General features: G+C 41.1%; 1 protein-coding gene across 1 annotated transcript in view; it reads right to left on the bottom strand.

Moving 5' to 3' along the window:
- The window catches only part of LYST (lysosomal trafficking regulator), a 461,445-nt gene that overhangs the window by 81,278 nt on the left and 364,856 nt on the right, over positions 1-15,311 (bottom strand). The window contains exons 44-45 of the mRNA XM_075200948.1: positions 7,152-7,341; positions 6,021-6,157 (exon numbers count right to left, since the gene is read on the bottom strand). Coding sequence (XP_075057049.1) covers positions 6,021-6,157; positions 7,152-7,341 — 327 coding nt within the window. The remainder of the gene's footprint in view (positions 1-6,020; positions 6,158-7,151; positions 7,342-15,311) is intronic.

Consider the following 15,311-nt stretch of genomic DNA (forward strand, 5'->3'; position numbering starts at 1 on the left):
TTGCCAATTCATATTATTATTTCTAGCTTGCCTTACGTGCGCTTCTGTGACTTCTGCTTCTATGATATTGTGGCTCTGTTATTATTTTTATTCCATATCCTGTAGTGCTTGTTGTGTACTTCTATTTGTTACTTTCCAGCCTACAAGGGCTCCTCTGACTTGCCATCACATACATTAACTTTAAAAACTTAAATATTATTTCATATCATTATTTTTTTCACCATTGCTAAAACTCACAATGATTCACAACATCACCTTGTCAGAGATTCCTTTATGCTTCATCAACAATAATCCCACCCCATCAAAGTGAGAGTTTTCGGATTTCGGTAAAAAATAAGTCCTTGATGTAAAAGATTGGCAGAAGTGGTAGAAGAAAAGGTTGCTCTAGGAGCATCTCTCATACTACTGTGAACCACGGCAGCAAGGCCAGAATGAAAGAAACTCTATTGCATCTATCTCCTCTTTCTTGATCCTCTTCAGGTGGTGTGCTATGAGAAGAACAGGAGGGAACACATACCTTAGTTTGAAGTTCCAAGATCTTGTTAGAGTATATGTGAAGATACCGGGTTTAGCATAACCTTTGGATACCTACCCAAATCATCCAGGCAAATATCCAAAATAATACAAATAAGTTTATTTAACAAAATGGTAACACAAAACAGCAATAAACATATTTAAATAATAACTTGCAACAAATTATACTACAGTCTGGCACAGACAACATATAGGGTATAATGAAAACATCCCACGAGTATCCTTGTCACTCTCAGGGACTGCTGTCTACCAATCCAAGCTTATCCCCCTCTCTCTTTTAAGGCTACCCGCAAAGGTAGCGGCCTTGAGTCACTGTCACTCCGCTTTTGGCAGACACCCAGCTCCCCAAGACCTGGAGAGGTAGATGAGGGCAACGGCAGTACTCCAGGGACCTATTGTCCCGTTCCTGTCAGGGCAGAGATCTATATCTCAATGCCAGCCTGACTTCAGCTATCACTTGGGAGTGAATGCCAGTTTGCTGTCCTCAAGAGCTCTCTTTTAAACTGAAAATGACCTCATTAGCAATTTCAGGACCTGCCTGATTGGTCCTTTTCTGTGTTTAACTTTTTACAGGTAAACATACAGCCAAAGGGATTGCAGATGAGTCACTCCTGATTTAATTAGGGACAGGTAATGTTCTGTGGCTATACAGCAGTTTGTTAAAACAGGAAAGATCACAATCCAGACACATTTACATTTAAATACACAATGCAGTCCCCTGTAATTAAACATCGAGTTCACATCTAAACCAAGACAAGAGACCCCCTGGTGTGCTGTACATTCATACAGAACTGATGGACAATAACCCTTTTGCCTAGACTGAAACAAAGGAATAGTCTGCAAGATAACGATACGTGCTGGCAGACCTTTTACTACTATCAAAATAGAATATACACAAGTCTAAATATAACTGAGAAATATGGTGAACCAGAGGGCTAAAACAAGTATATGTTTTTATAGTCTGCAGTTGACAGGTTGAGGTGATATTAATATCTTGTTTCTCCACAGTATCTATTCCCTTTGCTCTGGAATCTTTGTGAAGAAAGTAGAATTGCTCTGTCTTGATGTTTTTAGATCTGAGGGGTCCAAAACTTCTCCACCAACTGTTGAAAAAATGTCTTGTGAAATGAGTACAGCTGATACTGACTGAGAAAAGCTGCCAACTTGTTGTCCTTGCTCGCTACATCAATGTTCTTTATCAGTGGGTTAGTTGTGATGGGCGCGTTAGCCCCTCTTGACAACATATGAGCCCGGCACTGGTCTATATTCTTGAGTGTAATGTACATGTTTTCTCTTGAAATATCTGAAATGTGTTTTACTGTCCGGGACTGTAGATTCTCGGTTTGCTTTCATATAGTTCAGTTTATGGAGAGATAATAGGGCCATTACCATAACCCCCAACACATGTTTACTAACAAGTGACATTTTACAAGACATATTTCTTTCAATGGCCTAATTCAGATTTGTTCTAGCTGACGCATGTATTTAAAGAGAAATTGTGAAGATCTCTTCTGTTGATTTGGCCATGGAATTGGAATTAATATCCTAAAAGCTGGCTAAGAAAGTAGATATTAATTAAAAAAAAAAAGTATTCTAACATGTTTGAACATATGGCATTCCCCAGGTCTTGTTTTTCGTGTAATCTAATAAGGATTTTATAACAGAAAATTACATCTCAAATGTCTAAAGCAAAAAAGGGATTTTCTGTGAACAAATCCGAAAGACGATTGGAGTTTATGGTGAGAAATTTACGCTCTGTTAGCACAAAATGTGCTGAAACATTATCAGACGAAGTCAACAGATTTCTGGTTGTTATCTGTCCATTATATGATTGATGAAATCTCTGTAATCACTGTCTTTCTCTTGGTACCTCCTTGTCGATTTATGAATGCCACTACTTTTCCATTCGTGTAAAAACATCTTGAGATTTTGGGGCAGAGGCAGAAAATGTATTTCATGTCATACTTCCAGAATGTTTGCAGGTGTTTTCTTTTCCTTTTGAAGCTATGCACCTTGCATTTTTTCCATGTGCGATGAGTACACCAACATTTGAAACTTGAGCCTGTCATTTACGCAGTCCATTGATGGGGTACTCCCATGTCAATTAATGCTTAGTTTTGCCACCAGTCAAGAGACTCCCTTGTACTCTGTGTAATTCTTATAGTCTAAGCCAGAGATTCTGGACTGTGATCCCACTGATTATCCTTAGTTGGAGATTCCTCATTTGGTAAGGAAAGAATCTCTATGGTTGAAGAAAACATTCCTAATTGAAGATTATTTCTGAAACTAAATTTGATAATTCCGGTGTTGAATTTTCTCTTTCTTGTGCCACTGATGCATTGCCTTTCACTGTGTCTACCTGTATTCCAAGAAATTGCACCTGGAGCTGTGTTTTAAATTCCTTATTACCAGAATATCGGCCCAAAAAAGTCCAAACTGCAATTCCCTGCTTCTCGAGAACAACCATATGAATTCTGGTAATGTTCTGAGCAATATGGAGTTCCCAAATGGCATTGAGGTAAACTGGAAATGGTGCCCTAAGCTGAAGAATGTGAAAAAATTATTGTGTTGTGGTGCAATTGGAATGTGCACATGGGCTTCTTGTAAATTTACTTATATAAGTAAATATCCCTTTCTGTTGCTTTGAAAGTAGAGCTTACAGATTCCATTTGTAACTATTTTGTACGCACAAATTGATTGAGTTTTCTCATATCGCTGACTGTTTAAAAGCCTCCTGACTGATTTTCTACCATAAAAAGTCTGGAAACCAGTGCCACTCTAATAAGGCGGCACTAGAGGATTACCTGTTCCCCAAGAGTGTGTGTGTAAACTGTTGAGTAATGCCATCATTTGCACAGGAAATGGTGGAATCTGTGATTTCAATAAAACACTTTTCCTGGGTACCACTCAAAACTCTATCTTTTATCCTTTATTTATAATATTTCCAACCCAGCTTGAGTTGTGAGTAACAGGTACTCTGCATACCTCACAAGCCTGCTGGAGGTTTTGTTGGCCAGGAGTCACTGTGAATTTTTCGGCCTTCTTCCTTTCCTCTAAAGGATGGAAAATGCTGTTTTACGTTTCTTGATTGTCTGGTGGCCATACCTATAGGGAGCGGCACTGGACCCTTTAGATTTTGTTTTTACATAGGTAAAAAAGTAAAACTTTACTACACTCACTGCTATTATACAGAGATTTTAAAGAAACAGTAAATAGACAACAAAGGAAGGAGTCATGGCACTTTAAAATACGTTTGCCATTTTTTTACTTTTTTTTGTACTTTTTATTGGAGTTCAGTTCCAATTTAATTCATATAGCTCACAGAATAAGAATAAATACTGTAAAATGCATCTCAATGTACAAAATTGGTACTATGCAGTAACCCACTGTAACAGAATATATGGGATAGTTGCCCCACTCTAGATTAGCGCCGGCTGGCTGGTAATACGGAGTCTAACGAACCCCTTGGTATTCACCAAGAACCGCCGCAAGACGGGATGGGCTTAGCTGCAGAGGCTCGCAGGTCGCAGTCCACCGGTTTGCTCCTAGAGGTAGGGCTGAGGGAGATGTCAGCAGGTAAGTTACCGGAGTCTGGCTCACAGGTGAATGCAATATCGTGGTCAGGCCTGCCAGGTCTGGTACACAGGAGACAGCGGATTCGTAGTCGGGTATAGCCGGGTCTGGTACACGGGTTAACAGCAGAACGTGATCAGGTATAGCTGGGGTCTGGTATATGGGTAAACAGCAGGACGTAGTCAGGTATAGCCAGGTCCGGTACACGGGAAAGCAGCAGAACGTGGTCAGGTATAGCCGAGTCTGGTACACGGGTAAACAGCAGGACGTAGTCAGGTATAGCCGGGTCTGGTACACGGGGAAGCAGAACGTGGTCAGATATATCCGGGTCCGGTACACGGGTAAACAGCAGAACGTAGTCAGGTATAGCCGGGTCTTGTACACGGGAAAGCAGCAGAACGTGGTCAGGTATAGCTGGGTCTGGTACACGGGGATAGTAGAGCAGAGAATAGTCAGGTATAGCTGGGTCTGGTACACAGGAAGCAAGAGCACCAGGACGCAGGAACGGAGTAAGTTGCTCTGATGCTGCCCAGGCGTCAGAGCGAGGTTTAAATAGAAGGAGTTTGAATTCCCCGCCCGCCGTGATCCTGAGACAGTGCCGACACCCGGAAGTGAGAGCCATACCTTACATTGCATATCATATACACAAACCAAACATTACCTGACACAGATTAATACCTTACAGCACAACGGAAAATACAAAGCCAAGATTACATAGCAAAATAACACACTATATCTTACATAACACATTATTTATCACAAAAATACAAAAAAATGTACCTTGGAGCAACCTAGGACTTGAATTGATCACATTTGTGGCAGAGAGCCCTAGGCATACCCTTACTGCACAATTCCAAAATTAATCTCCCCACACTCCACCCTTCAAGTAGTATTCAGCCGTAATATAGTCGCGTCATTTATGTTCGAACATAATTTGCAATGCAATTGCGTTCATTGGTGTAAGGTCCGTTTCTGAGCATGCACAGAGCTATTTAATGCAAGATACGGTACGCAAAGGGAATTAAGTCCGAACATAAATCAAGGGCACAATATTTCTATGAAGTAAACAGTGTTTAAAATGTAGGCAAAAATTTACTGTATACTGTAAAAAAATAATGATCTTCAAATTAACAGAAATGTTCAGTGAACATATAAAAGCACATGGCCACAGGCTGTGAAAATATAGCTGACTTCTAAAATCCTTCATATTACTTTTTTTATTTTACAATGCACATTTCAATTTGCAACAATATAAGTCACTCATTGCATTCACTGACAGTTATGCATTACATTAATCAAATATTTCCCCCAAGACTGATATTAGGCTATGATTTTGTTTCCCACTATGCCAGTCATGTAGTATGAACTTTATTGTTGAGGAGATAAATATGAGAAATAGGGGTCTATCTTTGTATTCTATAACTTCTTTACAACACATAGATAGATGCCCTCTTAGCTGGCAAGGTGATCAACTATCTTATTATCTATCGTAATCATTTGTAGATGTATACAAAGATAGATAAATAACATCTAATGATGTAGCAGGGTTATTACTAACCAACATATTTCCTACAAATTTATACTATGAACAGTAATATAATTGTCTTTTTTTCTAAATTACCAACCAGTGTACATTAAGAGGATCTAGAGACAAGTTGAAATGTTTTGAAGAGCTTTCTCTTAAAAACAGCTTACTCTTCATTACTTATCAACCAATTCACAGCCAATCTTTTAGTAGCCCAATACTGTTTTTTGCCATTTATTAATTTGATATGTTTTGTGGTATTTCACGTCATATAAATCACAATTAAATTAACAATATTATTGATTGGTACTCTTGACATATAACATATTGTATTTAACACAAAGTAGCAAAAGCAATTGATCATAATTTTAAAGAGTAAAAATGTTACCTGATGGAGTTCAGAACACTGTATGAAATTTACAGGGGGTTCACTCTGTTTACTTTTCAGTCTCAGGATGTTATCTGGATACCCCCAGCTAAGAATCGCAGACCACTGAATATCTGTGCTGTGCATGCTTCGAACACCTAGAATAATAAACATCCCCATTTTGTCATATTTTTATTAAGCTACTATGTCACTTTAAGAGCTGACAACAAAAAGATTTTTAATATGTAAGCAAATATATATTTTTCTTTAACATACAGCTGCTCTGTTGAAATATAATTTTTAGGGTAATAAAATTATTGGAAACAGTTATGGGGCCAGATTTAGAGTTGGATGTGAGACCAAGGAGTATATTTACTAAATTGCGGGTTTGGAAAAGTGGAGATGTTGCCTATAGCAACCAATCAGATTTTAGCTGTCATTTTGTAAAATGTATTAAATAAATGATAACTAGAATCTTATTGGTCGCTATAGGCAACATCTCTACAAGCCCGCAGTTTAGTAATTATACCCCTTGTCTTAGTCGCAAAATACACTTTGTTTTACTGCTTATGTGCAGTACAACAAAGGAGAATTTAGAGTGAATCTCAAGTTGCACTTGCAGCCCCTCACACCTGGAGAACTATTGTTCGGTCATGCAAATTTGTAGCAAGAGTGTGTGAGCAGGCCCTCCAGATACACTACTCAGGACGTGAAAAATATGTGGTTCCCGACGCTGTGATACAATGATTATCTGCACAAATATTTATCAGTCAAATTTTTACTCCCACCACTCAGGGAAGGGGGGGATTGGAAATAACACCCAATGCTAATCAAGACGGAGCTGGTTTTCCTAGGGAGGGGCTGCACATTTTATTCCCTAGGGGCAGAGGCTGGGTGTCTCCCTGTTAAAATTTGATCAGCCCAGCCTGGCATAGCTTGGTGCTGTTTTTAATGTATAAATCAAAATAGTTAACTAAAATGGCAGTGATCACCATCAATATCTTTACAGCAACCCCATCAAGGTGTGCTTAAAGCAAATCATGATTTGCACAGTATTTTCAGTAGCACATATCTTAAGATACAAACAACTGAAAATAAACACATTAAGCTGCAAGTTTGTGTGTACATTCAGGTCAAAAAAACGTATGATACCTTGCTCTTTGCTGTAACTTATCATCAAACAGAATTTTCTTGATAAGCCACATATGGCCCTGGTTGGCAAAGCCTGTAAAGAACCAAATCTTTCTCCATGAGGCTGACTGAAGCAGACACTGGGATCTGGAGCACTTGGAGAACCAACATATTCTCCCCATTTCAGTCCTCGAATCCAAGGCAGTGGACTCTATAATGGCAAATTATAAAGTATTATTATTAATTTATTATTTTTTTTCACAACATATGACAAATGGTAGTCTGCATTATTGTAACATAAGAATTTTTGGGTGATTTAGCATTTATGTAAAGCTATAAAGAGGATTTTTGTACTTACATTAAGTCCATTTCTCTGAATTTGGGGGATACTGTAACCTTAAATGCAAGGCAGATCCAGGATCTGGGAGCGTAATGGTCAAATATTCTAAACAAAAACTCCTCTCCTCTATCCCCCATGTAAAGCAACAGACATGGTGTACGGAACCAGCATTACAACCCCTTAATCTAATCCATACCTGAACTGCACTTTTTAGGCATGTTGTTATCAGGAAGTATCAGTCATGGAACTATAACATCTCCTTGGAAAAGTACTTCAGGTGTTAAATTCCACCTCCACATGAAACACTCAAAAGTTGAGTGAATTAAGCTACCATTGTTATTTCTATTTGCTCCCTTTTGTCCACTAGTGAGCTCTACAGACAGCCAAGAGCCGGACCCAGCAGGGATCAACTGAGGGAAGACACCTGGGGAGGTAGGCGAGGGGGCTGGATAGTGTGAGAAGCCCACCAATCGAGACCTTTTGCAACTCCCCTGGGCAGGCAGTTCCCAAGGTGGAAATATGAGCTGATAAAAGAGGCTACCCTGGGAGCTGGACATGTATGTGACTGACTTCTTTTTCCTCAGTTGTTGGACCTGCTATTGTTAAGGGGACCGTGCTGCGCCTTTTCCACTGGATTTATTTGAAATTATTTCTTCACTTGTTGGACCTACTATCGTTAAGGGAACGTGCTATATTTAATCCGGTTCTGCAGAAAAAATCATCCTTCTATTTTTCCTCTAATACTGTGTCTGAGTGATTTTGGAACTACGTATCTTCACATTTGGTGGCAAGCAGTGGGATCACTCAGTGACAAGCACAGAATTGGAAAGGCACGGCAGAATGGAGGCAGCAGCACAAATATACGTTAATACCAAGAAAGGAATCCTGCACGAACTTTGTTAGTCAAGAAAAATTGAGATCAACTCAACGGATACCAAGGGGTCCCTAGTCGAAAAATTGTCTCAGTGGGATGTAGAAAACCCTGGTGAGGAGGAGGAGGACGCGGTTCAGGACCCATCAGGGGAACCCAGTAATGGAACAGAGGGGATGACAACCCAGGCAGCTGCAATAACCGCCGGCAACACAGAACAGCTGCAGATATGGTTGGATGTATTTGGACCAGGAGCTGCTGCCCATGAGAGGGCAGCAATATTGGGAGCAGCGCTTGGTGGACCGGTCGTGGTACCTGCAATGGCATCAGTGTCAGTATTGGAAGAAAGACAGATTGGGATATCACGATGCATCATGCTTTGTGGAATCAGCCATGGACATTGACATTATTCAGTTATTTGAGTCCATGAGTAAGATAATGGCTGAAACTGGGTTGGCGTGGCCAGAAGCTTTGCCACTAATCCTCCATAGTATCCGAACCACTCCCAGACTTCCTCTTAATCTGTACCCCTTTGAGATACTTTTTGGGCGACAACCTCATTTGATTGTAAGTCCACAAGATGACTTGAAGTGTAACAATGAAGTGACTGTGCAATATCTCATAAAAATGAGCAGACAGCTAAAACAACAACAGAAGCTGAAAATGCTGTCACCTGGTATGCCAGAAACAAACTGTCATGATGTTGAACCTGGGGTATGTTATGATCCGCAATTTCTTACGCTCAGGTTGTTTACCAGACTGGTGGGAAGGCCCGTACCAAGTGTTGATGACCAGCACCACATATCTGAATGTAGCAGAAAGAGACACTTGGGTCCATTCCACTCACTGCAGGAAAGTCATCAACCCGGAGAAGTTCTGAGACGAAACTGAGACCGACGACACAGATCTGTCGCTTGTAAACCTGTTCCGGGAGACTTAAAACCTACAGCCAAGACACCTGAGCCAAAGACATTGCCCAGACTATCATCCAGCAATGGAATGGCGATTTCTGTTTTTCTTTTGTTCCAGGATTTTTCTTGTCTTTATTTTTTGCAGGACACTTTATTTTTGTGAAGGAAGATGGACAACGGAGGAAGGGTCAGATAGTTATACTGGTGAAGTGGAGTTGGAGGAAAGGTTGCTAGAACAATCCATACAGCCTATTGTCAGACTCAGTTCAGGGGTTATGAAAAGATCTGCTAGCTCTGGAACTCGGAGGCAGTGTGAGGGGCTATTGGTTGAGGAATATTGTATTTGTAAGTACTGTGACTGCCTAGTTGACGAGAGGTGCATCCAGCGATGACAGTCCAATAGTAATCTGGACGTGGGCAGGCAACCCTTTGGCGGATTATCACTCCCTAGTGGGTAAGGTCTTAAACCAGAGTGCTGGGTGTGCTCTCATATGCCTCAGGGACAGCATAACATAGGACTAGTGCCGTTCCCACTAAGCGTCTCTGAGGTCCTCGAATTACGGGGAGGGAGGTCCATAGACGGGAGGTATAATATCACTAGGCCCCCTAGTCTAAAGCTTCGCCAATACTCCTTAGATCGGTCTTTGCTGTGTCTAAATATCTCACATATAAATAGACTGGAGAATTGGGAAGCTGACCTACCTGGTCAGACAATGGCTCGCCACACCAGTTTTGATGGGAAACTTTCAAGGTCACCAATGAACAGAGATATTAATGGACATCATAGACATAGCATTAGCAGACATAAAAGAGTATCCATTGGGAAAGTCCCTATAGGTTATTGTCAAAATATCATTCATGCAGACACTTGTCTTGAACAACTAGAGACACTAGGCATGGGTAGTTTTGTCAAAACTTTGTGTGATATTATCAATGATCATACTGAACCTTATGTCCTCCCAGATGATGTGTACTATGTTTGTGGGAGAAGGGCTTATTCCTGGCTAACTCCAAGTTCCAAGGGTTTGTGCATCCTAAGTAAATTGGTTCCCGAGATTATGACCATTGCAAATGATGAAATGATTGATATCCATAGGACTACATCACCACCATACATACACACAGGGTATGAACATTGTGGAAAAATAAATATGATTCCTGGTGAAGAACGTGAAGCTACAAAACTGATTAGGGAAACCACTGGTTTCCAGGTTATGGTTGTATTAGATCCCACCAAAATCTCTCGGGGAACTTTAAATTTTAAGTATATTCAGGGCCTAGCTAAATTAATGGACAATATCGCCGAGATGTATGATGACACTTTCAGGTATATGGGAAGGGGGCTGCAAGCTTATAAGAAAGAGTTGGTGCAACATAGACTGGTGTTGAATTACCTCACGTCTATTACTGGTGGATATTGTGTGACTTTGGCCACCAAGTTCAGTGTCAAATGCTGCACGTACATCACCAATAATACTGATGACCCCAAGGAAGTCATAGACCAGAAAATGGACGAAATTCTGCAACTAAAATGGGAATTTTGGAGGAACCATAATACTTCATTATATGAGATTGGAGAAGAGGTGGCAGGATGGTTCTCGTGGTTGAATCCTGCTAAGTGGTTCTTGGGTCTAGGAGAGTGGGTTCAGGAAATGTTTGCTAGCAAGTGGTTCTTGGGTTTAGGAGAGTGGGTTCAGGAAATGTTTGCTAGCATAGGTAAGCTCCTTATCTTTACACATGGTGTCATCTTAGTGATGTGTTCCTACTGTGTGGAAGTGTGGAAAGCGTTTTACTGAGGTAAACACTGAAAATGAGAATGTAATAGTGGTGAGGGGTACAGGTATCATGGTCACTGAAGAACTGCACTACAATCCTGACATTGAGGGCTTAATTAGGTGCTAGTTTCATTCACTATCAAAAGGTGGAGCTGTCGAACTCAAATAATTGGATATGGTCATTTCAAATCAGTATCTAACAATCAGATTGTCTTTGTCCGAAATTATACGAATAGCACGCTAGGGAGTGGAGGAGCGTAATAAACCGCAACACATGGCAAACCCTCATACACGCAATTACACGAACATATACATTTGTAATTAGCTCACATTAAAAGTAGTTGCAACACAGTTGTTTAAAATGAAATGTAGTAGAGTTTATGGTGAAATATTATAATGTTATGATATACACGTTAGTGAGATCTAAGGTTCAGGTCACAGGAAACATATCATGTCTGGTATCATTCTAATCCCCTATTTATCTGCAGACGTCTGGTTCAATAGCCGAAAAGATCGCACCTCGCGTATGCTAGTTATGGAATAAATGATCATGTATGGTATTGTCTGTGTAATGCTAATAGACCAGTTTAAACAAGTTCTTGGCGGGAAGATTAGTATGCATCTTCTGGAGAGCTGACCCCCACCCTTGATCTGCATTACACTGGACCTTTCTGAAGCCTGAACCTATGGGAACATGCAAAATCATCTGTATTGTTTTCAATGCATCACTGTCTGTATATAAGCAGGAACTTAGGGACCAGTATTCAGTCCCTTTGACCACAGACTTCTGGATTGTATACTGGATTCAGGGCGCCTGCTAAGTAACGGCTGTACTTATTTTATTTGGATTGTTACTATGCTACTTTTTGCTATTAAATCACATTGTGCTTTGGAACCACATCACTGGAAGTGGACTATTGTTATTGGATAGTGTGACAGGATTGACCGCCTATACCACCCTGTCTGTTGTTGCTGGGAACCGGCTGGGCTTACTTTGCCACCATTCCCTTTCGTTATCCCAAATGCACCCTCTTGCCGCAGTAGGAGAAGCTTACAAGAGCTGCCACCACTGGACTCCAATACCGGCATCCAGAACCCGGTTTCTTCTGCGTAACTGACGCTGCTAGCCTGTCTCGTTGCTGGTGTGCCTGGGCTGGTAACTGCAGACCTCCTACTATGGATCCGGATTGCTATGAATGGATCTCCCCCTGGTCTATCATATTGACCAGGGCCGCTGGGTAGCAGTCAGAGCGGTGGTACTGGAAAAGCTTGGGTCCAAACCGCAGACAACCGGAGAACGGATTAGATTTTTGGGTCTAATCTACAGTTCACAGGAATACAGCATTATTGAAGATGCAGGTCTTTGAAGCAAGATGTTTATTTGCTCACACTGGTTAGTGGTACCAGTGATCAAGTCAAATGTTAAAATCCGAAGAACACATTTCAGTGTACAAGTCAGTGCATTTATACCTTTCAGAGACATGCTATTTTTAGCATCAGGATATACTCTATTTACACAAACATGGATTTACATGCATTTCAAGGCTAACAAAAGTTACACTATGAAATTCACTCTGGGCAAAAGGCCACACAGTAACGACTCCCTGCTGGGCCTTTGGCCAGAGCAGGCATGACACTTCATCACAAAATTTCGTTAGCCATTCCTGCCATTAGACTTCCTTGCACATATGCCTAATTGGAGGTTTCCACTAGCAACCTTACAAATCCTAAACAATGACACTTCCATACTAAATACATCCCAATACACACAAGACCTCCATCCACAAAGACCTATTGTATCAGAAATATGCATCACAAATAAGGCATATCCTTTAGTAAGGTGAAAACAGGAAACACCAGTTTCTACCCTGGTTTCAGAAATAACGATTTCCTATCTCAGAATATATAGAATACAAAAAATAAGCGCATATGCAATTATATAAATATGCGCCCTGCACTTTCCCTTCAATAAATCTGATACCATAAATTATTTATGATTGATCCAGTCACAGATAGCGACAAGACACTCATAACAGGGTGGTGGACAGAAATTCCACTACCCCAGAGAAAGCAGCAGCATTAGCTGATGAATTCCTGGCAAACCGTCCCCAATGAAGGGAACCAAGCGGAAGTGAATGGGCGACTATTAGAAGGACCCCACCCGATCGAGATACACCACCGCTACATCACACCTCATATCACCACGTATCACAGCTGCGCACTCTAGTGTGCCCAGACCTCGTGGTCCAGCAGTATCCGACCCTAGGAGGTGCTACACTTGCCAACAATCGGGACACATACAAAAATATTGCCCAGAGGGAGAAAAAACATTCTCTGAATTGAGACCAGCTGTGCCCCGAGTTTCAAAGTGCCCAGGAACATCATTTAAGGGTGGAGAGGGGTACTAAGATCCTGATGCACCAGAAGCAGAGGAAGTAGTCTATCAGGTGGAGGTGGTAGCGGCAGTCGGGAAGGCTACCCCTGCAAAAATGAAGGGACACCTGCAGCCTGTAAAAGTGAATGGCCAGGAAGTGTAGGGACTCCGGTTCTCGGAGGGTTCTATTACTCTGATTAGGCCCAGTTTAGTCCCACCTAATCAATGGCTAAAGAATCGGAAAATCAGAATTTCAATTGCGAGAGGCCAGATTACAGTTATCCCCATGGCCAGGGATACATGGACTAAAAAGTGGGGGGGGAGGAATATAAAGCAATGGGCATGGTGTATGGAACCAGTGTTACAACCCCTTAATCTAATCCATACCAGAACTGCACTTTTCAGCCATGTTGTTATCAGGAAGTATCAGTGATGGAACTATAACATCTCCTTGGAAAAGTACTTCAGCGGTTAAATTCCAAATTATGGAATTATGAGGTGATAAAAGAGGAGCTGTACATGTATGTGACTGACTTTGGGCAAAAGGTGATGCTCTGCCAGTGATGTGATGTGCTGTGGAACCTCTCTCACTGGATTTATTTGAACTGATTTCCTCACTTGTTGGACCTGCTATCGTTAAGGGGACCGCGTTGTATTTAATCCTATTCTGCAGAATAAATCAGTCTTCTATTTTTCCTCCAATATCGTGTCTGAGTGATTTGGGAACCACGTATCTCCACACCCCACACCAACTGATTCTTAGTTCATAACTAAGAAAACTATGACAGGAGGGACTAATATGTCTGACTGAGAAACTAACAGAAGTTTGGACTTGGACCACATTGTCAAAATGTCCTTCTGAAATGTCTGGGAATGGAAGTGTTCATATTGTACCTCCTCAAATGTTGACACCAGTTTTCCCAGCAGTTTTATGCACTGGAGAATCAATATTCTCTTGAGAACTAGGACAGATCTCACTAACTACTGGAGTGTAGTGATCTTTTCCTGTGCCATACTTTGGAGTATCGAAAAAAAGGCCCATAACCACCATGTGTTGAACCGGAATCAAGTTGGATTTTTGATAATTCATTATTCACCCGTGTAATTCAGCAGTACTCTTACCTAAAGGTGGTTGAGAAACTGAGCAGAGGAGTTGGTCTTCAGCAGCAAATTGTCCAATTATGCAATCCTTCTGATCTCACCAAAGTGGCCATGACCAACATAATTTTGGTAAATACAATGGGAGCCAATCCAAAAGGAAAGGTTCTCAGTTGGAAATGGAGATCATTTATTGAGGAGGCGTTGATGTCCCTCTTAGATTGGGATGTAAAAGTAAGCATACTTTATATATCATTGGAAACAAGGAATTAGTCTTGCTCCATACCATTGATAACTAACCTTAAGGACTGCATATTGCACCTGTCCACCCAAAGGCTGGTGTATAGAAACTTCAGATTCAAGATGTGTTGAAAAATCCTGAACCAGAAAAATAGTGGAGTAAAACACTCGGGCCTTCCACCTTTCCAAAACTGGTACAATCACCACTGATACCAGTAGAGATTGATTGGACTTGATGAGAGCAAGCCTCTTGATCCTTCCTCCAGTAAGCTGGTGGAATAGAACTGACTGGCTGCAGGACCGTGGAGGACTAGAAAATTACCCCTCTCATCATCAGCATTTTTTTTATATATCGCCAGCAAGTTCCGAAGTGCTTTACAATTGGGAGCAAACATTAATAAAACAATACTGGGTAATACATACAGACAAAAAGGTAAGAGAACCCTGCTCGCAAGCTTACAATCTATGGGACTAGAAAATTACCCCTCTCTACAAAATGTATTATCTATGTACCTGAAGAGATGGCCTTCAATTTGTCTCTGGAAAGCAGAAGATGGGCTCACACGCCAGGT

The sequence above is a fragment of the Mixophyes fleayi genome, chromosome 3 (assembly GCF_038048845.1).
Source record: "Mixophyes fleayi isolate aMixFle1 chromosome 3, aMixFle1.hap1, whole genome shotgun sequence".
Lineage (NCBI taxonomy): Eukaryota > Metazoa > Chordata > Amphibia > Anura > Limnodynastidae > Mixophyes > Mixophyes fleayi.